The 26,189-nt window shown below is 37.3% G+C and overlaps 1 protein-coding gene, 1 non-coding gene and 1 pseudogene across 4 annotated transcripts in view; 1 reads left to right on the forward strand and 2 right to left on the reverse strand.

The window, feature by feature from the left end:
• Window positions 1-26,189, reverse strand: part of LEPR (leptin receptor) — a 210,144-nt gene that overhangs the window by 60,044 nt on the left and 123,911 nt on the right. For all 3 annotated transcript variants that reach the window (XM_030942609.1, XM_010365835.2, XM_010365837.2), the window contains 3 exons: window positions 16,897-16,956; window positions 11,642-11,965; window positions 10,035-10,158 (listed from right to left, as the gene is read on the reverse strand). In XM_030942609.1, the coding sequence (XP_030798469.1) occupies window positions 10,035-10,158; window positions 11,642-11,965; window positions 16,897-16,936 (488 nt within the window). In that variant the 5' untranslated portion in view covers window positions 16,937-16,956. The remainder of the gene's footprint in view (window positions 1-10,034; window positions 10,159-11,641; window positions 11,966-16,896; window positions 16,957-26,189) is intronic.
• On the forward strand, window positions 4,237-6,487 carry LOC104664339 (annotated as a pseudogene).
• On the reverse strand, window positions 10,809-10,912 carry LOC115892592. The gene has a single exon (XR_004052457.1). It is a non-coding gene; the product is annotated as a small nucleolar RNA U13 (small nucleolar RNA).

A 26,189-nucleotide genomic window follows, 5' to 3' on the forward strand; every position in this document is an offset into this window, starting at 1 on the left:
GCAGCCTGGTAGATTTGGGTGAGAAAAGCAGTCATTAGAGAAACTCCACCTGCTTGTTTTCTCAGTGAAAATAAAAAGCAAGATCATCAGTGGCTCACTCTCAGGAAAGCCAGCTGCAATGGTGCAGGCTATCCTATGGGGAGATCTACATAACAAGAAACTGAAGGAGGTCTCCAGCTGACAGCCAGGGAGGAATTGAGGCCCTCAGTCCAACATCCCATGAAGAACTTGGAACCCCAAGAACTGATCTCAAAAGCAGCTCCTCCTGAAGGTGAACCTTGAAATGACTGCAGTCCTGGTGGCTGACACCTTCAGTGCAGTATTTCTAAGAGACCCTGAAGCAGATACTCCCTTCCCGTTCCACCCGACACTAAGCTGCAGCTGAATTCCTTAACCACCGAAACTGTGAGATAATAAATGATTACTGTTTTAAGCCACCAAGTTTTGGGTTAATTTATTATATGACATTACATCACGAATGCAGATATTGGAACTTGAAAGTGGGGTGCTGCCATAATGAAAACCTAAAAATGTATGAGTGGTTTTGCAACCAGGGCACAGAGGCTATAAGGATTTGAAGAAGCATGGTGAAGAAACCTAAATTGCCTCAGACTGTTAGTAGAAATCTGGTGGACTTCAAAGACTCTGCCAGTAAGGTCACAAAAGGTGAGAGATAATTTATTGGAAAATGGAGAAAAGTGATCTTTCTTGTGTAGTAGTGGAGAGCTTATTAACATTACCATCTGTAGTCATGTGGAAAGTACAGAATGTGCTTATTGAACTGAATTATATATTTAAGGAGATTTCCAGCAAGTGTTGAGGATGTCTCTTGGTTTCTTCTTGCTATAAGAGGAGAGATATACATTGAAGAAAGCACCATTAAACAAAAGAAAAGAGGACTTCATAGTCTTGAGGTGTCCAGCCCTTCCAGATAGCAAATACTGTTAAAATTAAGAAATGCCTTCTGAGCAAAGATCAAAGAGAAGACAGAGAAAAGATCTCTAGGAGGTTTGCAGGCTTTTATAACATCTAATGGAGTGAACACCAGAGAGATCCACTGGAGGTCCAGGTAGTTTTGTGAGAGAAGTATGTTAGCAGAAATACTGCTAATATAGAGACAGAAAGAGACAGAGACAGAACAAAATGAAAAAAAAAAAAAAAGCCGTTGGACCATTCAAAATTGTGCTGATAGGAAAGCAGGCTGTGAAAACAACTTAGATGCGCATATGGGCTGCTTTTCATGAAGAAGAGAGGGTTACCCAGGCCAGAACCTGGTACCCAGAAAGAGGAGCCAAGAACCATGGAGAATTATTCCTGAAGTTGGGTAGCAGAGTGAATAAACTAACATGAAGGATACAAGGGGAGATGGTCGAAGAGCAGGATTCTTGACATGGAGATTATAGAAAAAGCATGCTAATTGGTGATGACAAAGTCTAGAGCATGTCCATGACAAGGGGTGAACAAGGTGGTGTGAAAAAAACAAGAATATTGAAAATAAGCATTCAAGAAACTGTAGATTAATCACATGGATCCTGAAATCATCAAGAATGCTGGCAGGAGTAATTGTGAAGACAAAGTAAAGTAGGTGTTAGTAGTCACAGAAGCCCAAACTCCAAGCATGACCTGGAGGGTCCTTCACAATCTGACCCTTGCGTATCCCTCCATCCTGATTTCTCTTCATTCCCCAGCTTCCCAGCCCCACCACACCCAACTTTTCAAGTCCTCCCATGTGGTATGTGTGCCTCTGGGCCTTTGCAAATGCTCTTCACTCTCTGGTTCATTCTCCTCTGCCCCCTCTTCACCTGGGCTGGATATCCCTAGTAAGTGTTTCCACGAGGCACTGTGTTTATTACATCACAGCATTTCCAAACTTTGCTGTTATGTCTTCTGTTTTTACCACAGAATGTTAGCTCCGGGAGGGCAAGGATTGAGTCTGTGTTGTGGAACCTTGCTCTCCATGCTCAGCTCAGTGCCTGGAACACACAGGAAGCACCTAATAAAGAAAGAGAATTTCCTTCCTAGATCTAAGAGGAAATCTCTAGAGCAGTTTCAAAATACTACATTTCTAGAGTATCTGTCCTTCAGACTCTCTGACAAACATTAATATCTGAGCCCAAACAAAGCTTTCCCTTAAGGGACATATTTATATGGCTTTAAATCCCTTACAAACATTAGATTTTATCCCTTTTAAAATATACGTTTTTACACATGGAAGCATTTGAAAATTTCTCTTGTGAATTCTCCAATGTCCAAAATAGGTGAGTCCTATTCAAAGCTTTTCTACAGTAACCACCATTATGGATTTTCTCTTCCATGGAGTTCTCACTGGTTATTGACCAGCTCTTCCTATATTGACCAGTCCTTCCTATTGAATTAGAGTCCTACTTAATTATTTGGAGATACATTGCCTTAAAAGCTGAACAAAAATAGAATTAAAGGCAGAAACAGCATGTGATAGTTGGTATAATGAACATATTAACCAAATCATAGAGGTATAATGTGGCAGGAAAAAAAATAGGAGACTGTTTATCAAATTCCTTGGAATTACAAGTTTTACTGTGCTAATATTTTTAGAAACCTAGGTTCCAAGTAAAAGAAGACCAAATTAAAATCATCTTGTAAGAAAGTTTGAAAATCTACCAATTTACCTAATTTTCTCATCTTCTGGGTCCTATTGTTCAGAGGAATAGACCAATGACTGTCCAGTTGACTAAACTGAAGCTAAAATTCTCAGCTATAGCTAAGTAACTATTCAAATTTATAATGCTCTGAAATTATATATATCTATATATTACATATATACTTATCTTTTTCAGAAAAATACTTCAAGCCATAATTATAATATATACATAATAGAATTTAAGCCCTTACAAATATTCACAGGGCTTTAAAACTGAACTCTTTACCCTAACCTGCTGATAAGATCAGAAATTGTCTAGAACAGGAACCCAAGTGAGAATTTTTAATCACTTCCAAAGCATTTAGGTCATCACAAGGAAGTAGTACTATGCAAAGGAATACTTTTCTCTGAGCTAAAACCTATTTTGCTTAATAAAGCAGGAAACTGCCCTGAACTTCAAACATATCTTCATCCACCATAGGGCTTCCTTTCTTCTCTCAATACTCAGAAGTTGAGGTAAGCCTTCTTTAAGGCCAACCCTGTGCTCTTTTCATGGAATTTGCCTATTCCATTATTCACTCTCTATAAAACATCTTCAGTGGATCCCCTTCTATTACCAACTTTTCTCTCCCTGCTGGGTCACTTTCTATAGACTAAAAACAAACTCATGATTTTCCATCCTTTAATTATCCACTCTGGGACATTCATTATCTATTAGTCTTCTACCTCCACTTTCCAACCCCAGCCAGGCTTCTCAGGCTCTAGAGATTTATAACTCAGTCACTTTTGTTATGGACATTTGTCTACTTTCTGGCTGCCCAACATCTGACTGAAGAATCTACCATCATACAAGGCTGAAACACTGGCAGTTAGAGCACCTTCTCACCAACTAGATACCCACATCTGAAACACTGGCCCTCATGATGATTGCACAAAGACGCAGGGGCTTGTAGGTTCATCAGAGTCGTGGCATCAGGTGACCTGCATGTGGAAATGATGACCACAGGGACACTCAATGTCCAGATACGATAGCAGTGGCCCTATATCTGGGTTCCTCCTCTGGCTGACTTAAAGAATTAGTCCAGTGGTCTAACACTGGTAATAAATATTAGCTACAGCCTGGTAATCAATACAGAAAGGAGAGCAGTGGCAGCTATGCATATTACCTCCCTTACAGTATGCATGCATGTGTGTGTGTGTCTGTGTTTCTATATATTAACGAATTTCTTCTCAATCTTTTCCTTCCCCCTATTATTTTATATAAGGATTCCTGCTATTATTAAATTTACAATTTTATATTTAGCTTCCACAATATTCATTCAGGTAGAACCGTGATTGAATGTGAGGAGTAATTAATACTGCCTAGAGAGCAATACTGTACATGTTGCACAGAAAACATAATGACAATTGTGACATAGCATCATCCACTTTGGGAGAAAGGCTAAGACTGTCTCCTTTTGTTCAAAGTGTAGCCCACCACTCCCCACCCCCTGAGCAGCTCCTGTGGCTCAGACAGGGGCTGTGGCAGGAGGAAAGATGCCACAGCCTGAGTCCTGGAAGGCCACTGCCAGTGTTGCAGAAATTGAAAATGGCCCATTAGTTATGCTAGGTCTATAATGGGAAGTGTCACAGTTCAATATTTCTGTTATGGGTGCATTTTTACATATGTGACCTGCGCAGTTTTGGTTTTTGTTCATTTCAACTTCAGTGAAGTGACTCAGCCACTTAAGAATGTGCTCATCCACTATTCACAATAGCAAAGACTTGGAACTAACCCAAATCCCCCTCAGTGATAGACTGGATAAGGGAAATGTGGCACATATACACCATGGAATACTGTGTAGCCATAAAAAAGGATGAGTTCATGTCCTTTGCAGGGACATGGATGAAGCTAAAAACCATCATTCTCAGCAGACTAACACAGGAACCAAAAAACAAACACCACATGTTCTCACTCATAAGTGGGAGTTGAACAATGAGAACACATGGACACAGGGAGGGGAACATCACACACTGGGGCCTGTCAGGGGGTGGGAGGCTAGGGGTGGGATAGCATTAGGATAAATACCTAATGTAGATGACAGGTTGATGGGTGCAGCACACTGCCATGGCACGTGTATACCTATGTAACAAACCTGCACTTTCTGCACATGTATCCCAGAACTTAAACTATATTAAAAAAAAAAGAATGTGCTCAAGGGATCTGGACTCCATGGACCATTTCCAAAACAATTCTATTCTTGTTTCACTCAAGGTCCAAGTCTATTACTAGAGCCACAGTTCGAAGCAAACGAAATTGATGATGTGATAGTCATATTGAAGATCCAGAAAAAGGCCACTTGAAATTGTCTTCTGAACTAGGCATGATTTTTAATGAACCTGCTCAGGAGTTGAGAGACTTGGGCTATCAGAAATGTGCTTTTAATATGCTTATCAGTAATTGCAGGCTACCACAGAGATGTGCCAGGGACAAGGAATGCAGCACGTAAAGTCCTACCGTCTGACCTGCCAGTTGCTAATATTGTTATCTGTTTCCACAATGAAGCTTTTTCTGCCTGTCTCCAGATGCTGCACATTGTCATAAATTGCATGCCAGCAAACCTGCCTCATGAAATCATCCTCATGGATGTTGTTAGTGACCTTGATGATTTGAAAGGAGAACCAGATGAATATGTCCAAGAATACCTCCTTGGAAAAATTAAGTTATAAGAAATATAAAGTGTGAGGGATTGATTCAAGGAAGAATGAGTGTAGCAATCCAAACAACAGAAGTCCTTGTGTTCCTAGACAGCCACGTGAAGTGAATGTGATGTGACTGCAGTCCTTGCTGGCTGTCATCTGTGTGGACTGGCACACCATGATGTTCTCAGTGATTGACATCATTAGTGCCAATACGCTAGCCTACAGCTCATCCTCTGTTCGTGGAGGATTCAACTGAGGGCTGCACTTCAAATAGGAGCTTGTTCCCCTTTCTGAGCTAGGATGAGCAGAAAAAGCCACAGCACCAACAAAGTCACTGATAATGACTGGAGGATTGTCTGCCAGGAACAGACAGTATTGCCATGAATTTGGACAGTATAATACTGGCATGGGTATCTGGAGAGGAGAAAATGTGGAAATATCATTTCAGATCTGGATGTGTGGAGGTAAGTTCTTCATCATGCCTTGCTCTACAGTAGGACACATTTTCCAAAAAAGGTGACCATATGGATCTCCTGAAGGCCGGGACACCATGAACACAACTCTTTGAGGCTGGCACATGTCTGGCTGGATGAATAAAGGGGCAGTATTTTTCCTTAAGACTTAATCTGAAGAGGAAAAGCTATGGAACTATCAGTGAGCATGTTGAATTGAGAAAGAAGTTGGGATGCAAATCATTTAAATGGTATTTGGATAATATTTACCCAGAGGTGCAGATATCTGGGCCCCATGCCAAATTCCAGCAACCCACTTTTATCAGTAGAGGGCCAAAATGCCGCCAAGTCCTTCAACTTGGAAGGCTCTATCATTTCCAGACCAACAAATGTCTGGTGGCTCATGGCTGCCCAAGTCGGAAAGGAGGCATACTACTGCTTAAGGCCTGTGAGTATGGGAACCCAAATCAGAGCTGGATTTATAATGAAGAGCATGAATTGGTTTTAAACCATCTTCTTTGTCTAGGTACGACAGAAACTAGCTCATCAGACCCACCACGACTCATGGAGTCCATGGGTCAGGCAGACATGGACCTTTGGGGAAAATAATCGGCTGCACCAGATGTCAGTTGGACAGTGCCTGAGAGTGATGGCTCCACAGGGTCAGGAAGACTCTGTTGCTATGGCAATCTGTGATTGCTCCTCTTCACAACAGTGGCAGTTGGAAGGTTAAGGTGGACACCGTAGCAGAAATGGTGTTTCATCGGGCTTTGCCTCCTCTGTGAAGTGTAGGGCTTTAGAAAGAATGTTGTTGGTGCCAGGAAAGCCTTGGTTTGGTAAAGCCATCTTGGATAGGATGACATTTCCCATCTTCCTGGAGATGCCTGGGAATGTTAATAGAGGTAACACAGCAGATCTGATAGAGATGGGAGCACTGAGTGTCCGCAGGTAAAGAAGTATGTTTCACCAAGACACTGAGGTCATTTCTGAGCTTCTATTAAGGAATTTCCTGCTTATAGAGGAAAATCAGAATACAATTTTAACTCTAGAGTTTTGTTTGTACACAACAACAAAACTCAGCAAATGGATGTTTCTATTCAAATTTATTTATGCCTCTTTTTAATCCCCTTTAAAGATGGAATGGTTTTTATCTGATCAGGAGTTTGTCATGATTTCCCTTCTTAGAAGACTTCACAGGAGACAGTATTTTTTTATTTTACTTATCATTTGTTTAGTGTGTTCTAAACAGACAATTTAAAAAAAAAAAAGAATCTACATTATGTTTAACTTCAGAAGGCATCATGTATAAGATAATATTTGAGAGGCAGTTAACTATTATAAATTATTTTGATGAATTATGATACTACATACATGTGAAATAAAGGATCCTTTTGGTTTTTTTTTTAAAGTATAGTTGCACCTAATTAGGTGAAAGTATGAAGTTATAGGGAAGTTGTAGGGAAAGGTAGGTATGTGTAGAAAGGTGTGTGTGAATGCTCCAAGTAGCCAATAAGCCAATGAAGTGAATTTTGCTGGTGGTTAAGCTATTGTCTGCCATCTTCAATGCACCCTAAGCTCTGTTTTGCCATGCTGGGGCTGGAGCTCAGAAAACCATAGTTCTCCTCTGCTACCTAAATTCTTGTTAAATTCTACCTGTGGAGGAGCTAGAAAGAGACTAGAATAATGGAGTGATAAGGGAGTTGATCCTTCCTGTTTTGCCTTCCATTCTTGAAATATCACTCCAGCCAGAGGTTCCTCACCTGGGCAGCAGCAGTTGGTCCCAGTAACCAGGCTTTTTCCCATATTCTCAGTGCCAGCCATAGTATACCTTAGATATATGAATTCCAGCTCTGCAGGGTCCCCCCATCAACTGACTGAGGAACTAGCATAAAGATCAGCTCTTCAGGGTCCTTTCTCCAAGTTTTGCTTTGTTCTGGCAACCTCTCCTTCCACTCCCCTGAATGAGCTTTGCCTAAAAACCCATTATTTTCACACTGCCAAATCCATACATATTATTCAGACCTTATTATATCTTCCTGCTATATCTGACCATTGACCACTCACTTCTCCCACCTTCAGACAATATTATTTCTTTACTAATAATTTTTTGGCTCATTAAGACATTTCTGGAGGGTAAATCGGAAAACCTTTTAGAAAACATTTTGGCAATATGTATTGATTCAACAAATAAATTTTAAGCATTGTGTAAATATTTCCATTGCATTAATTTCTAGAGGTAGAACAACTGTTAAAGATAGTAAGTGCTTTGTGTGTGCATTTAGTAAGTGGTACAACCAAGTAGTCTGACTCTAAAATCTGTCATATTAACCTCTACACTAGGAATTTTCAAACTTGAGTTCCATCAGAATCACCTAAAGGACTTGGTAAAATATAGATTAATGAGCCCCACCCCCCTAATTTTTTATTTACAAGGGTGAGCTAGCAAATTTAAATTTCTAACAAGGTTCCAGGTGATACTGATCTCCTTCCCAATACTATACTACCCACATATTTTCTTATTAACTCTTATTCATCTCTAATGACTCAACTCAGCTATCTCCTTCCTTCAGAAACCTTGGCTCCTCTCTTCCCTCACCAGCTGAACTAGATAACCCCCATCTAAGACCTCACAACAATCATGAGCTCCCATGACATTATGTGCCTACCAAATACATATCATAACCACTGAAACTGAAACTCTGTATGCATAGGTCCCAACTGCTAACCTTTGAGCACCTCAAGGACAGCAATCGCAACCATTCATCCTTTTTTACATGTCTTTAAGTTTCTTTTTAAATTTATACTGTGATAAAATGTATATAAAATTTAACATTTCAACCATTTTAAGTGTACAGTGCAATGACATGAAACACATTCACATGATTATACAACCATCACCACCCCCCAACTCCAGAACTTTTTTCATTTTCCCAAATTGAAACTTTATATCCATTAAACAGTAACTCCCCAGTTTCCCCTCCTCTCAGCCCCATTCTACTTTCTGTCTCTATTCATTTGTACAGGGACAGTTTCTAGCACATTGTTCCTCAACGGTATTATCTCAATAACTGCAGAACTGAAGGAGGCAAGACTTTAAGCATCAAATAGAAGAATTAATGAGACAGAATTTTAAAGAGTTACAATTGACATAGAAATGGTGTATATCATCACTGGAGTAATTAGAAAACTTGAAGGACATATTAGCTGTTTGAGTTATAAGTATATGGCTGTTTGAAAACAATATCTTTGTTCTCTTTCTAGCACAAATAAATATTAGCCACTCATATTTTTAAGTTTATAAAGAGATCAAATACGAAAAATCATCTGAAAAAGAAATACAAAACACATCTTTTTTCCTTTTCCACTCAAATACCTAGGACTCCTGAATTGAGTTCACTCTTCTTTCAGACTCTATGCCCACCTATATCTGCAATATCTTTGTAAGGTACATGGATGTGCTTCGGTCAAGAATTAGGCCAAGCCAGATGTCCAGGCCTGCATGACTCAGCGAGTACAGCGCATGCGTGTAACTCCACCTGTTATCACAGCCATGTAGCCATAACATAGGAAGGCCATCCCTTGGCCGTATGCCACTATTGTCTGTAAAAGGTATAATTGCCCTGCTGACACTGGACAGTTGCTCTTGTACAGCCGCTCTTGCACCCAGAGAGAGAGAGAGTACCAGAGCTGTCAGTCTTGCTCTGACAAGGGGAGCCAGGGCATGGCTTGACATGGCACAGTCTGGCTCACGTTCATGCCCAGAGAGAGAAAGAGTTAAGCTGCTGACCCTGAAGGCAAGGGAGAGCCAGTCGTGCAGCTGTGCATGGGAGCAGCTGGCCCAAGCAGTCGAAACAGGGCAGAAAGTGAGAGAAAGCTGCTGGTAAGAGAGCTGCTAATGAGGGACCTAGTCTGAGTAAGCTGCTGATAGAGAGCTGCTGAATAAAACATTTCACCTGCTTACGGCCCCCCAGTGTTCTTTCAGCTATTGCCCATTCACCCACTGCCTTCGGACCTCAGCATGAGCTGGAACCTGAACTTGAACCTAACAGTTGGTAGACTCATGGAGCTGACAATCGTGACCCTAAACCTGACTGTCTTGCTACCTCAATTAACAGGAGAAAAGAGGAAACCTAAGAGAGCAGAATGCTATATTAAAAAATAAAACATATAAAAGGAAATGTAGGGATGCAAGAGGTTTATAATCTACTTCTGCATATGAAATCTCTTTTAAAAAAAAAATTGTGTGGTAGAAATGCCCAAATTAATTATTTGGTACTTACAGAACATATAAAAGATGGACCTTATGGTTGTAATTCTTGAATGGATTCTTAAATAATGACTCCATATAACAGATGAATAATTTCAAGTCTCCTTTTAGCCAGCACTGTATGTTCCAGTTTACACCTGAATTTAAAAAAAAAAAAAAACTGCATGAAATCTCAAAAACCATCTGAACAACTCAGTGAAAGAGAAGAACTAAATCAAATTTACCAGTGTTCTGATACAACTTCCATTTCCTATTCTGAGAGAAAAAGAACAAACTTTAACTAGGGGCATGCGTTTGCCCATCACTTAGTCCCTTTGGCCCTCAGTTTCCTTTTTTCTAAAGTAACAGAATTAAATTCAATTATTGCTTCTCAAACTCTCTTTAATTTCAAACCACTTAAATAGGACAAAAGAGCTCAAAACTCATCTAGCTCAGTTCTCACTTTTCTTTCCTTTTTTTTTTTTTTTTTTTTTTTTTTTTGAGATGGGGTCTCACTCTGTCACCCAGGCTGGAGTGCAGTGGCATGATCATGTGATCATGGCTTACTGCAGCCTCGAGCTCTCAAGCAATCTTCCCACCTCAGTCTCCTAAGTAGATGGGACTAGAGGCACGCACCACCATGCCCAACTAATTTTTTTTTTGTATTTTTAGTAGAGATGGGGTTTCATTATGTTGCCCAGGCTGGTCTCTAACTCCTGAGCTCAAGTGATCTGTCCGCCTAGGTCTCCTAAATGCTAGGATTACAGGCATTGAAGCCACTGTGCCCAGCCTTTTTTTTTTTTTTTAATATTAGACAGTTAATATGCCAACATCATAACAAGGTCTGAGGGAGGCACATCTCACACATACATGTGAAAATCCAGTCGTCACGCTTTTGAGGGAGGAAAAGATATGCCTGTATTTTCATATTGGAGGTCTCTTTACATGAATGAGTCAATTGACTCCATTCTTCCTAGCTTTTCCAAAAGACTTGGGATAATTTTGTTGTTTGTATTTCCAGACGCAGAATTTTTAACTACACTAGCTACAATGAGTATGCATTATACTTAAACAAAAAAAAAAAAAGAATTTTTTTCTTTGCTTTTTTGTTTTTCCAACTTTTATTTTTAGTTCAGGGGCACATGTGAAGGACGTGTTAGTTAGTTAAATAGGTAAACGTGTACCATAGCAGTTTGCTGCACAGATCATCACATCACCTAGGTGTTAAGCCCAGCATCCATTAGCTATTCTTTCTGAAAAACCCATGTTTAAAATGTAGATTATTTCAGAGATATTCCTTATCTGAAGAAATATTATTATTCATGAATATTTTAAAATTTAACCAATTCAACAATATTATCAGTCATTTGATATTTTATATATTTAACAGAAATAAGGTGTGTTTTCTATTTCAAAGCAAATTTAAAAGACTATAAGGAATGTACTTAAAAGTAAAATATTTCCCTCATTACATTTTTATGGGATACAAGATAATTGGGGAATTGTTTATTATTTTGTTCACATAATGAATCCTAATTTTATTATCAATATAAAAATGATTATGTATGTTAAAAATCAGAGCCATAAGACAAGACTTAAAACACATTGTTCAATACATTAAAAAAAATAGCTAATGCTTACCTATTTGTTGAAAAACTGAAGAATTTACTGTTGAAACAAATGTCTTTCCTTCAATGTTGTCTGCACATAAGGAGCAGTTTCTATCTTGCTCACTCCGAAAGCAACAGTGGAAAGTTGTTTTGGATAAGTTAGAAAAGTGAGTATCACTTGAATTAAACTCAACAGCTGTCTCATAATGTCCATTCAAATTTGAAGTATTCTTTGAGAGTCCAGCAGGCAAAAGGAAGTAGTCATAGGCTGAATTTGGTGGCATGCAAGATAACTTAAATCTCCAAGGAGTAATTGGATATGACAAGTTAAATGCAGTTATCACATAAATAAATTCTGTTAGGATATTAAAAAGACACATAGAAAAAAGTGATCATTTTGACTAAGATATGAATAGAAAGTATCCGAGATTAAACCATGTAGTGCTCAGTAATTATTTAACTTTCTAAGTCCTCAGTGAGTGCCTAGTGAATAACTTCGCGCTTCCATTGTACAATGTGTTATATGCAAGAGGATGCATTCATTTGTAGAAATAACTCCACTTTCTGACATCTCTTTTCTTTTTGAAAATTGACACTTCATGTTTTCTCTTTAATCTGACATGTTATATTTATGTTTTAATAAAAGGAAACACTGAATATTTTATTTTTCCTTTCTAAAGCATATTCTCTAGCTTCCATTATAAATGATAAATATAATATCCAGTATAAATGATAAATAAATATCTGGATGTGCAATTATATAAACAAACATCAAAGTGCTATTTTAATATGTAGTTAAGAGAGTAACATCAACATATTAACACTGCTTTCGCTGAGCACTTTTAGAAAAAATTTGTCTTCAACATGATGATAGCTTGACGATCTCCTGAATTTTCCCATGATCCTCCAAATACAAAACATCATATAAGACACGCCCTTAGCACATTACACAAAAAATGATGCAAAAGAATAGACTTCTTATGGGAAATGCCCACTGCTGATTAAATTGTCACTTTTTAAACATAAAAATTAAGAACAATTATACAATCCAGTACCAAAAAATCTGCAAAAGTTAAACTTTTTCTTTTCTTTTCTTTTCTTTTTTTTAAGATGGAGTCTCGCTCTTGTCACCCAGGCTAGAGTGCAGTGGCGCGATCTCAGCTCACTGCAACCTCTGCCTCCTGGGTTCAAGTGATTCTCCTGCCTCAGCCTCCTGAGTAGCTGGGATTACAGGCACCCACCACCACACCCGGTTAATTTTTGTACTTTTAGTAGAGACGGGGTTTTGCCATGTTGGCCAGGCTGGTCTCAAACTTCTGACCTCAGGTGATCCACCCACCTTGGCCTCACAAAGTGCTGGGATTACAGGCATGAGCCACTGCGCCAGCCAAACTTATTTTTAAATATTTGTTTGAAAACAAAAAAATTCTCCATAATTGTTTTTTCAACAAGTTACCCAAATGATGCAACAATTGTGTTGGCTTATATAGACAGTAATGCAGAATAGGAATTCTGAGAATCTTGTATGGATTTGTATGAAATGAGAATTTTGAAGAGTTATGGCAAATGTAACAATGTAAGGAAATAGAAGTAACCATGATGTTTATCAGTAGGTGAATGGGTAAATTCTGATACATCCACACAATTAAATATTATTCAGGGCTAAAAAAAATGAGATATCAAGTCACGAAAAGGTATGGAGGTTCCAGCACTCTTCCAGAACTATGCATCCAACAAAGGACTAATATCCAGAATTTAGAAGGAACAACTCCACAAGAAAAAAACAATCCCGTTAAAAAGAAGGCAAAGGAAATGAACAGACATTTCTCAAAAGAAGACATACAAGCAGCCAATGAACATGAAAAAATGCCCAATATCACTAATAATCAGAAAAATGCAAATTAAAACTACAGTAAGATACCATCTTATACCAGTAAGAATGGCCATTATTAAAAAGTCAAAAAATAATAGATGTTGCTGAGGATGCAGAGAAAAGGAAATGCTTATTCACTGTTGGTGGGAATGTAAATTAGTACAACCTCTATGGAAAACAATGTGTAGATTTCACAAAGAATTAAAAGTAGAAGTATCATTCAATCCAGCAATTCCACTACTAAGTATCTACTCAAAGGAAAAGAGACAATTATAACAAAAAGACACCTGCGCTCATAGGTTTGTAACAGCACTATTCACAATAGCAAAGTCGTGGAATCAACCTAAGTGTCCCTCAACGAATGACTGGATTAAAAAAATGTGGCATATTCACACACATGTGCAGACACACACACACACACGCACACACACACCGTGGAATACTATGCAGCCATAAAAAAGAATAAAATCGTGTATTTTGCAACAACATGGATGGAGCTAAAGGCCATTATCCTAAGTGAAATAACCCAGAAACAGAAAATCAAATACCACATGTTCTCACTTATAAGTAGGAGATAAGCAATGGGTACACATGGACATACAAAAGAGAATAATAGACACTGGGGACTCCAAAATGGGGAGAGGATGGAAGAGGGGTGAGCAGTGAAAATTACCTATTGTGCACAGTGTTCACTAGTCAGGTGATGCACACACTATGTAATATATCCACATAACAAAATCATACTTGTACCCTCTGAATCTACAAAAATAAAAATTTAAAGAGGAAAAAAATGACATGGAGGAAACATAAATGCATATTACTAAGTGAAAGAAACCAATATGAAAAAAACTATGTACTATGTTATTCCAACTATATGACATTATGACATTCTATAAAAGGCACAACTATAGAAACAATAAAAAGATTGGTGGTTCCCAGGAGTTAGGTAAGAAGGTAGAAGGAATAGGCAGGCCACAAAGGATGGATAGGGCAGTGAAATTCTTCTGTATGATTCTACAGTGGCAGATAAAGGTCACCATATATACATCTGTCAACATTCATACAATATACAACACCAAGAGTGAACCATAATGTAAACTATGGACTTTGAGTGACAATGATATGTCAATGTGGGTTCATCAATTGTGACAAGTGTACCACTCTGATGGGGAGTAGTTGATAACGGGGGGTTATACATGCGTGGGGCAGGAAGTCTATGGAAAATCTCTGTGCCTTCCGCTCAATTTTGCTGTGAACATAAAACTGCTCTAAAAACTAAAGGCTATTTAAAAATGTAAGAAAATAAAATTTTTAATCAACTCACAAATATATTTTTTCATTACAAAAGCAATTATCAATGAAAAACATTCAAATGATACATAGGTAATGACTGTTAATAGTTTGGTTTCTAATGATTTCTATAGATATAAATTAATATAAATATGTATAGATGCAAAAATTGAAGCCAAAGTGATTAATGTGACAAATGTGACTATGGCCATACTGATGACAATTAGGTATCACAATGTTACAAAAGTAAATCCATATTACAATTATGTTCCTTTGGACTTCATTCACTCCTTCTAACATATGTTTCTAAAATCAGAACACCTCAAAGAAAACAGAATAGTTTTTTTGAGAGAGGGGGCTTACAAAACCAAGAATATGTAATATTACTAATTTACAGCACTATATATTCTAGGTCTACTAGAGGATTCAGTTGCTTGAAACAAATTAGCCTAAAACCCTCACAGAAGTATTTAAATGTAAAATGTAATGATGAACTTCAAAAACATAGCAACTATTGATGCAGTTAAATTAAGAGATGAGTCTATTTTATCCACATGCAACTTTGCAAATGATATTTCTTTCCCTCAAAATGAATCCTAAACTCTAAAGTCAGTCTAGAATTTTCATCTGAAGGCATATCTTATTAGGTAACAATATCCCGGGATTTATTTTGATTCACAAACTTGATCAAACCACAAACCTTCCAGAAAGTCAATGTAAAACACTAGAGTCTAACAAAAATTAATAGAGAATTATAAAAGAGAATGAATAGTTCCCTTAAATATATCTAATAAAATTAGAGAATATAAAAAGAGAATGAGCTATTTCTCTTTGATAGTCCCTTGTGGTATAATGTTTTGGAAATCTGTAACTGTGGAGCTATCCAGGTTATTTTCTGGAGGTATACAGATGGCTGCAATGAGAAAGAAGTATGTACAACAAGAAAGACCTGTAGGGCAGCTTAGAAGAGCCCCTTTAGATTGGGGTAGCCAAGGAGATGCTCAGAACCAGTTGACACACAGGTAACAGTTGCCAGATAAAGTTGCCACAACATAAGTTTTGTTAAAGAAAGCTAGACAAACAATTGCCAAATCACATAAGTTTTGTTAAAGATACTCTAACTTTAATTTCAAAAACTTGGAACATAATCTAACTTAGATGATTTGGCTTAAGACAATCAGAATGTCCACCAGAACGTGGTAAAAAACACGTGAGAATGGTATGCTCAAAAGTTATTGGCAATGTGGCACAGTGGCTCACGCCTATAATCCCAGCACTTTAGAAGGCCGAGGCAGGCAGATCATGAGGTCAAGAGATTGAGACTATCTGGCCAACATGGTGAAACCCTGTCTCTACTAAAAATACAAAAATTATCTGGGCATAGTGGCACGTGCCTGTAGTCCCAGCTACTCAGGAGGCTGAGGTAGGTGAATCGCTTGAAACCAGGAGGTGGAGGTTGCAGTGAGCCGAGATCATGCCACTGCACTTCAGTCTGGCGGCAGAGCAAGACTGTGTCTCAAAAAAAAAAGAATTAATCTACAGAAATATTTTTCCAAATATACAAAGATATATGAATTTTCAATGTAGTATTATTTGTTACAAAAAAAGAAATGTCTATCAATCAGGAACTGGTCAAATGGACTATATATGTTATATATAAATATAAATGTATAATAATTTTATATATATTCATACAGTGCATTGTCATGTAACCATTAAACTAATAAGTACCCCAGCAAATACTTATAAAGATAAAAAGCCATCATGATAAATTGGAAACCTGTTAAATGGAAAAATAAACATCCAGAACAACATGTATAGACCAGTGCTATTTTTGCAGCTATAGATATGAGTGTGTCTGTGTATGTGTGTGTGTGAGTCTGTGTGTGTGTGACAATTCTGGAAGGATACACCATCAGGTTGTCTTTAGAAGGTTGGGAAGGGTTTTCATTTTCACATTTACACACTTATACTATGGTTTGCATTTTTAATCATAAGCATGTATGAGAATTCCTAACTAGAAAAAGGAAATTCTGTTAGTTAATAAATAAAACAACATCTCTAAAGGCAAAATATCTACCATATTTAAGGGTATCAAAATAGCAAATGAGCAAATAACTTACCCCAATGTAACAAAACCACACAGAATTTTTGACAAATCATCTTACTTCAGAGCAGTACACCTGGAAAAGAGTAAATCTAAAATTAAAAGACACACACAAACAAAAACACATTTATATAAGTTGTCTGTGGAAAACATAAAAAGAAAGGGATTATAGATAAGTCTCTAAATTTTAATAACCTGTGATACTCTAGATCAATATCTGAGAAATATCTCACATTAAATTATGTTATAGATTTATTTCTTTACGCATCCTATATCACTAAAAATACAAGTCAAAAAAATGTAAACTGAGTGTTCCTTTATGCCATAACAAACCAGGACAGGTATCACAGGATAAGATTGAAATTTTAACTAAACACAAGTGACCACAAGATTGATTAAATATGTAACAACTAATCTAACATCATTAATATCACCATCTTCAATTTTTTTCATGCTCAGGTCTTAAAATTTCCCTGTTTTCTAAAGTCTTTATCTTTACTATGATATTATAAGGCCAAATAATTATTGCATAGGTAACAACTGCCTATTTATTTCCAATAAAGAGGAGAAATTTTACTAGTGGACTTTTGGAAACCTATTGTTAATTTGCAGATGAGGTAATATTGGAGAGTTAGAATAATTAAAAGTCTGATGGCTTAATATACCCAAATGAAGTCTGACTTCAGAGACAAGATTTCCCATGAGTTCTACTCAATTTGAAATATCACAAATACGATTATTTGTACTACTATGTCATAAATCCAAATAGTAGTATAATTTTAATATATTGGGCTTGGACTTTGGATGAAAACCTACCTGAATTAGGTGTCAGGAGGGTTGGGTGCCAGTCTAAGCTCTTCTGTTACTTGGTGCCAGTCTAAGCTCTTCTGGGACTTGGGTTTTCAACACTCTAGATCTCAGGTTCCTCATCTACAAATCAGACTGTCAGATGGTCTCTACAACCCCTTTCAGAGCTGCCTATGACTCTGAGAGATGTAATTTAAAATGGAAACCACACTTTACCACAAAGAATGGTATAAAACATTAAGTGAGAAACATGTCTCATGACTCATATCTGAGAATTGGCACCACATGATAAGTAAATGGAAAAACATGTTTATTTATTTTACAACTTACTATCAGGAAGAAAATAAATGAATATAAACAGTGGGTAGTCCAGTAAATTTGTTTTTCAGACTACAAGTTTGTCATCAGAATTTTTGCTCTTTATACACTGATATCACAATGGTTTTTAGGATTTCTAGAAATCAGTTCAGTGTTTGGAACCCTCATGATTTAATTATGTTAAATGAGTACAAATTCCTCCCTGTTTTTATGCTACCTGTTCTTGATATAAAATGTTCTCATAAAATAAACTCAAAGGCAAGTTTTATAATCAAGCTGTGTCACAGATACAACACATCACTGGATTGCTTTGATGAAACTTACTAGTGACTAGTAATTCAGTTCAACAATTGATTTGGCTCACTTTTAATTCACCTGGTCTCCTCAGTTAAGTGATCAAAGAGATCAGCAGTTTTCCTTACATAAAACTACCACTTCTTTATTTAATATTCCATGCAAAACACAAACTATTCTGATGGTTTGGATTCTTGCAGTCAGGTTTCATTCTTAAATAACAGAGAAACAATCACAAGTGTAAAAAGGACATAGACTCAACCTTGAAGAGACAGTGAAAGGTGGTTTCTGACATAGATTCGATGAAAGAAACATATGCACCGAGGTTGAAATAAAGGAAAAAATGTTAAGGAAGCCAGAGAGACATGTCGAGTTACCCACAAAGGGAAGCCCATCAGACTAACAGTGGATCTGTCTGCAGAAACCCTACAAGCCAGAATAGAGTAGGGGCCAATATTAAATGTTCTTAAAGAAAAGAATTTTCAACCCAGGATTTCATATCCAGCCAAACTAAGCTTCATAAGCAAAGGAGAAATAAAATCCTTTACAGACAAGCAAAGGCTGAGAGATTTTGTCACCACCAGGTCTGCCTTACAAGAGCTCCTGAAGGAAGCACTAAACATGGAAAGGAAAAAACAGTACCAGCCACTGCAAAAACATACCAAATTGTAAAGAAGCTATCAACACTATGAAGAAACTGCATCAACTAATGGGCAAAATAACCAGCTAGCATCATAATGACAGGATCAAATTCACACATAACAACATTAACCTTAAATGTAAATGGTCTAAATGCCCGAATTAAAAGACACAGACTGGCAAATTGGATAAAGAGTCAAGACCCATCAGTGTGCTGTATTCAGGAGACTCATCTCACAGATCCTCCTGCAGGATCTGATTCAGAGGAAAGAGTCATGGGGTGCGGTGACTTGAAAGAGCTGTGATGAATAATTGAATTCTAGGAATGGCCACAGTAGACTTCTGGTTAATATTTCTGAAAAGTAGGGTTATGAAGCACATATTATTAAACTGTTATTTTTAATAGACATCTTATACTTATATCTGGTCTGTAAGACCAGTCAGATAAGTGTACATTTTTCAATTAGTTTTCTTTGGAAGTGGGCACAGGGACCTACACTGCTCAAATCTATAATTATATTTACCTTATGATAATTTATTATGGCTATGATGGGAATTTGCTTATTTTTCTTTGAAAAATGTTTTCAAGCTATACTTGTTTCTGCCATGATAGTCAGAGAACTTTTGCAACACTCCTTTTTTTGTGTGTGAGTAGAGCCACAATTATTTTCTAATGAGAATTGATTAAGCTCACATGCAAAGACACATAGGCTCAAAATAAAGGGATGGAGGAATATTTACCAAGAAAATGGAAAGAAAAAAAAAAAAAGCAGGGGTTGCAATTCTAGTCCTTGATAAAATAGACTTTAAACCAACAAAGACCAAAAAAGACCAAGAAGGGCATTACATAATGGTAAAGAGATCAATGCAACAAGAAGAGCTATCTATCCTACATATATATGCATGCAATACAGGAGCACTCAGACTCACAAAGCAAGCTCTTAAAGACCTACAAAGAGACTTAGACTCCCACACAATAATAGTGGGAGACTTTAGCACTCCACTGTCAATATTAGACAGATCAACAAGAAAGAAAATTAACAAGGATATTCAGGACTTGAACTCAGCTCTGGACCAAACAGATCTAATAGGCATCTACAGAACTCTCCACCCCAAATCAACAGAATATACACTCTTCTCAGCACCACATCACAGTTTTTCTAAAATTGACCACATAATTGGAAGTAAAACACTCCTCAGTAAATGCAAAACAAACAGTCTCTCAGACAACAGTGCAATCAAATTAGAACTCAGGATTAAGAAACTCACTCAAAACTGCACAACTACATGGAAACTGAACAACCTACTCCGGAATGACTACCAGGTAAGTAATGAAATTAAGGCAGAAATAAAGATGTTCTTTGAAACCGATGAGAACAAAGACACAACGTACCAGAACATCTGGGACACATATAAAGCAGTGTTTAGAGGGAAATTTATAGCACTAAATGCCCAAAAGAGAAAGCAGGAAAGATCTAAACTTGACATCCTATCATCACAATTAAAAGAACTAGAGAAGCAAGAACATACAAATTCAAAAGCTAGCAGAAGACAAGAAATAACTAAGATCAGGGCAGAACTGAAGGAGATAGACACAAAAAACTCTTCAAAAACTCAATGAATCCAGGAGCTGCATTTTTGAAAAGATCAACAAAATAGACCACTAGTCAGACTAATAAAGAAGAAAAGAGAGAAGAATCAAATAGACACAATAAAAAATGATAAAGGGATATCACCACTGATCCCACAGAAATACAAACTACCACTAGAAAATACTATAAACACTTCTATGCAAATAAACTAGAAAATCTAGAAGAAATGGATAAATTCCAGACCCATACACCCTTCCAACACTAAACCAGGAAGAAGTCAAATCCCTGAATAGACCAAACACAAGGTCTGAAATTGAGCTAGTAATTAATAGCCTACCAACCAAAAAAGGCCCAGGACCAGACAGATTCACAGCCGAATTCTGCCAGAGGTACAAAGAGGAGCTGATACCATTCCTTCTGAAATTATTCTAAACAATAGAAAAAGAGGGATGCCTCCGTAACTCATTTATGAGGCCCACATCATCCTGATACCAAAACCTGGCATAGACACAACAAAAAAATAAAATTTCAAGCCAATATCCCTGATGAACGTTGATGCAAAGATCCTCAATAAAATACTGGCAAACTGAATCCAGCAGCACATCAGAAAGCTCATCCACCACGATGAAGTCAGCTTCATCTCTAGGATGCAAGCTGCTTCAACATATGCAAATCATCACATAAACAGAACCAATGACAAAAACCACATGATTATCTCAGAGGCAGAAAGGCCTTTGATAATATTCAACCCCGCTTCATGCTAAAAACTCTCAATAAACGAGGTAATGGTGGAACATATCTAAAAATAGTAAGAGCTATTTATGACCCATAGCCAATATCAAACTGAATGGGCAAAAGCTGGAAGCACTCCCTTTAAAAACCAGCATAAGACAAGAATGCCCTCTCTCACCACTCCTATTTAACATAGTGTTAGAAGTTCTGGCCAGGGGAATCAGGAAAGAGAAAGAAATTAAGGGCATTCAAATAGGAAGAGAGGAAATCAAATTGTCTCTGTTTGCAGATGACATGATTGTATATTTAGAAAATCTCATTGTCTCAACCCAAAATCTCCTTAAGCTGATAAGCAACTTCAGCAAAGTCTCAGGATACAAAATCAATGTGCAAAAATCACAAGCATTCCTATACACCAATAACATACAAACAGAGAGGGAAATCATGAGTGAACTCCCATTCACAATTGCCACAAAGAGAATAAAATACTTAAGGACTTCTTCAAGGAGAACTACAAACCACTGCTCAAGGAAATAAGACAGGACACAAACAAACGGAAAAATATTCCATGCTCATGGATAGGAAGAATCAATACTATGAAAACAGCCATACTGCAAAAGTAATTTATAGATTCAATGCTATCCCCATCAAGCCACTATTGACTTCCTTTAAAGAATTGGAAAAAAACGACTTTAAAGTTCATATGGAACCAAAAAAGAGCCTGCATAGCCAAGACAATCCTAAGAAAAAAGAACAAAGCTAGAGGCATCACACTACCTGACTTCAAACTATACTACAAGGCTACAATAACCAAGACAGCATGGTACTGGTACCAAAACAGATATATAGGCCAATGGAACCAAACAGAGGCCTCAGAAATAATGCCACACATCTAAAACCATATGATCTTTAGCAATCCTGACAAAAACAAGCAATGGGGAAAGGATTCCCTATTTAATAAACAGTGTTGGGAAAGCTGGCTAGCCATATGCAGAAAATTGAGACTGGGCCCCTTCTTTACACCTTATACAAAAATTAACTTAAGATGGATTAAAGACTTTAACGTAAGACCTAAACCCATAAAAACCCTAGAAGAAAACCTAGGCAATACCATTCAGGACATAGGCATGGGCAAAGACTTCATGACTAAAACATCAAAAGCAATGGCAACAAAAGCCAAATTGACAAATGGGATATAATTAAACTAAACAGCTCAGCTTCTGCAGAGCAAAAGAAACTACCATCAGAGTGAACAGGCAACCTATGGAACGGGAAAATATTTTTGCAATCTAACCATCTGACAAAGGGCTAATATTCAGAATCTACAAAGAACTTAAACAAATTTATAAGAAAAAAAATAATCCCATCAAAAAGTGGGCAAAGGATATGAACAGACACTACTCAAAAGAAGACATTTATGTGGCCAACAAACATACGGAAAAAAAAGTTCATCATCACTGGTCATTAGAGAAATGCAAATCAAAACCACAATAAGATACCATCTGATGTCAGTTAGAACAGCAATCATTAAAAATTCAGGAAACAACAGATGCTGAAGAGGATATGGAGAAATAGGAACGCTTTTACATTGTTAGTGGGAGTGTAAATTAGTTCAACCACTGTGGAAGACAGTGTGGCAATTCCTCAACGATCTAGAACCAGAAATACCATTTGACCCAGCAATCCCATTACTGGGTATATTCTCAAAGGATTATAAATCGTTCTACTATAAAGATACATGCTCACGTATGTTTATTGCAGCCCTGTTCACAACAGCGAAGACTTGGAACCAACCCAAATGTCCATCAATGATAGACTGCATAAAGAAAATGTGGCACATATATACCATGGAATACTATGCAGCCGTAAAAAAGGATGAGTTCATGTCCTTTGCAGGGACATGAATGAAGCTGGAAACCATCATTCTCAGCAAACTAACACAGGAACCAAAAAACAAACACCGCATGTTCTCACTTATAAGTGGGAGCTGAACAATGAGAACACATGGACACAGGGAGGGGAACATCATACACCAGGGCCTGTCGGGGGGTGGCTGGCGAGCGGAGGGATAGCGTTAGGAGAAATAACCTAATGTAGGTGACAGGTTGATGGGTGCAGCAAACCACCACGACATGTGTATACCTATGTAACTAACCTGCACGTTCTGCACATGTATCACAGAACTTCAAGTATAATTCAAAAAAAAAAAAGAACAGGCACAATATTTCTCATACATATTAGACTTTTGAAAAACAAGTATTTTAATACATTCTCTGGAACACAGTAAGTGCTCATAAATAGTTGTTGAATCAATTAAAGTATATAATACATAATTAATATAGATATTTATCCTCGTGTTTAAAAAGAAAAACAGTCCTTAGGAATTTAGAAAGAAATGAAAAAAAAAAAAAGCCTGTGTTGAAATATACAAATATTTGAAGAAATCTGTATAAAGTATACAAAGACAAATCCACAGTCTGATCTAAATGATACATCCATGATGTATGGATGTGCAAGCAGTAATTCAATTTGCACAATATGCCCAGCATAGTAAGCATATTAGTCATGCTTACTCTTCAATTATTACTATGAAGAACAAATCCAAATCCATATTCTACTGAATAATCATAATTTGGATTTTCAAAGGAAGATCAGACTGTTTAATTTCTACTGTAAAAGATTATTTGTGTTATTTTTACCTATCAAATTCTACTTAAATATAAAACAGAACAGTCTCAATCAGTGTTTTAGCAGAAATAAAATTATTCACAACTTGTTCCATTGATCTCAAAAAATCTCTGAGTGTGTAGGAAAGTTTATGAGTAAGAAAAGCAATTCTGACAATAATGTTGCTTTGATGAGTTAACTCAATGAGCTCCAAATGCCACTAAGTTTTGCTTTTACTTTATGTTAGAGAAGCATCTATCTCTCACTTAAATAAGCATTTAAGCATTTAATTTAAATGCAACTGAAAAACATTATTTCTTCAAGTATCAAAAATTTAACAAAATATATATAGCCTGATCTATTTCTAGTAGCCTTGTCATTTTAAGTATGCTAACTTTTATTTATTCACTTGGAATATAAACTGGTCTTGTTATTCCCATCAAGTAGCTGTTAAAGACTTGAATTATTTTTTAATTAAAAAAAACTTCCAACATCCTGGCATAAGCATTTGTCACTTTGAAAACACAATTTCAAGTACTTTAATTCCTGATACTACTCTGATCTTGTCACATATTAATTCCTAAAAAATGCATAAGGATAAGCTACGACTCATAGATGTAGGTACAATAAAGTCAACAAAGTTGAGTCAGAGTAGGCATCTTATCTAAGGTGTAAATTAAAATCTATACATAAATTTACTCATTTAAATATTAACTGGATATTCAATAAATGCAAGCTACCATATGCGATGCTAGAAATGTAGAAATTAATTAAAATGTATTTACTTTAAGAAATAACATGCTATTAATTTTTTTACATGTCAAAGCACTATAATACCTCTGGGACTTCAAGTTCAACATGGTAAACTGGAGCCAGGCACGGTGGCTCATGCCTGTAATCCCAGCAATCTGGAACGCCAAGGCAGGTGGATCACTTGAGGCCAGAAGTTTGAGACCAGCCTGGAAAAACTCCAGCTCTACTAAAAATATAAAAATTAGCCAGGCATAACACGGTGAAACCCCATCTCTATTAAAAATATAAAAAATTAACCGGGCATTGTGGCGGGCGCCTGTAGTCCCAGCTACTCGGGAGGCTGAGGCAGGAGAATGGCATGAACCCAGGAGGCGGAGATTGCAGTGAACCGAGATCACGCCACTGCACTCCAGCCTGGGCAACAGAGCGAGACTCCATTTAAAAAAAAAAAAAAAATAGCCGGGCATGGTGGCGTATGCTCATAGTCCCAGCTACTTAAGAGACTGAGGCATGAGAATCGCTTGAGCCTGAAGGGCAGAGGTTGCAGTGAGCCAAAATTGCACCACTCTACTCTAGCCTGGGTGACGGAGTGAATTGCTGTCTCAAAAAAAAAAAAAAAAAAAAAAAAAAAGATGATAAACTGAACAAATGGATATTTCCCTCCTGAGATACCTTGAAAATTATAGTAAAGTAAATAATATCAACCCACTAAGAGAGAGAATGAGAGAGAGACCAGCAGCAAAAGAGAAATTTATACAAATTTCCAAAACATTAGTGTGTTAGTCCATTCTTGCATTGTTAAAAAGGAATACCCGAGAGTGGGTAATTTATAAAGAGAAGTGGTTTATTTTGGTTCATGGTCCTGTAGGCTATAAAGGAAGCATGAGGCCAGCATCTGCTTCTGGTGAGGGCCTCAAGAAGCTTACAGTCATGGTAGAAAATGAATGGGGAGCAGGTGCATCACATGGCAAGGGGGAGCAAGAGAGGGTGGGAGGAGATGCCAGGCTCCTTTAACAACCAGATCTTGCATGAACTCAGAGCAAGAACTCACTCATTACCACGGGGAGGGCACCAAGCCATTCGTGATGGACGTGTCCCATGACCCAAATATCTCCCACCAGGCCCCACCGCCAACACTGGGGATTACATTTCAACATAAGATTTGGAGGGGACAAATACCCAAACCACATCAACTAGCAAAGACTAATGAAGTATAACAAAGGAAGTAACTACATAGGATATTTGGAGAATAGGCTGTCAACATGAGGAAACAAACCTGCAGACATTCTAAATGACAAGGGCAAGAGGGTGAGGTGGGGCGAAAAAGAGAGGCTGTTTTGGTCTGCATGTGTAATATCTGCATATGTAGTTCACCTCCTCACAAACAATGCACAGCAACTAAACTAGCTCTATGTAACTGTCAGGAGAGTGACTAACAAACAACTGAAATGAACTTTGACTAGTCTAAGCAGGAAAGAAATGTATTAAAGTTTACTGGGTAGCTCTC

The sequence above is a fragment of the Rhinopithecus roxellana genome, chromosome 12 (assembly GCF_007565055.1).
Source record: "Rhinopithecus roxellana isolate Shanxi Qingling chromosome 12, ASM756505v1, whole genome shotgun sequence".
Taxonomy (NCBI): Eukaryota; Metazoa; Chordata; class Mammalia; order Primates; family Cercopithecidae; genus Rhinopithecus; species Rhinopithecus roxellana.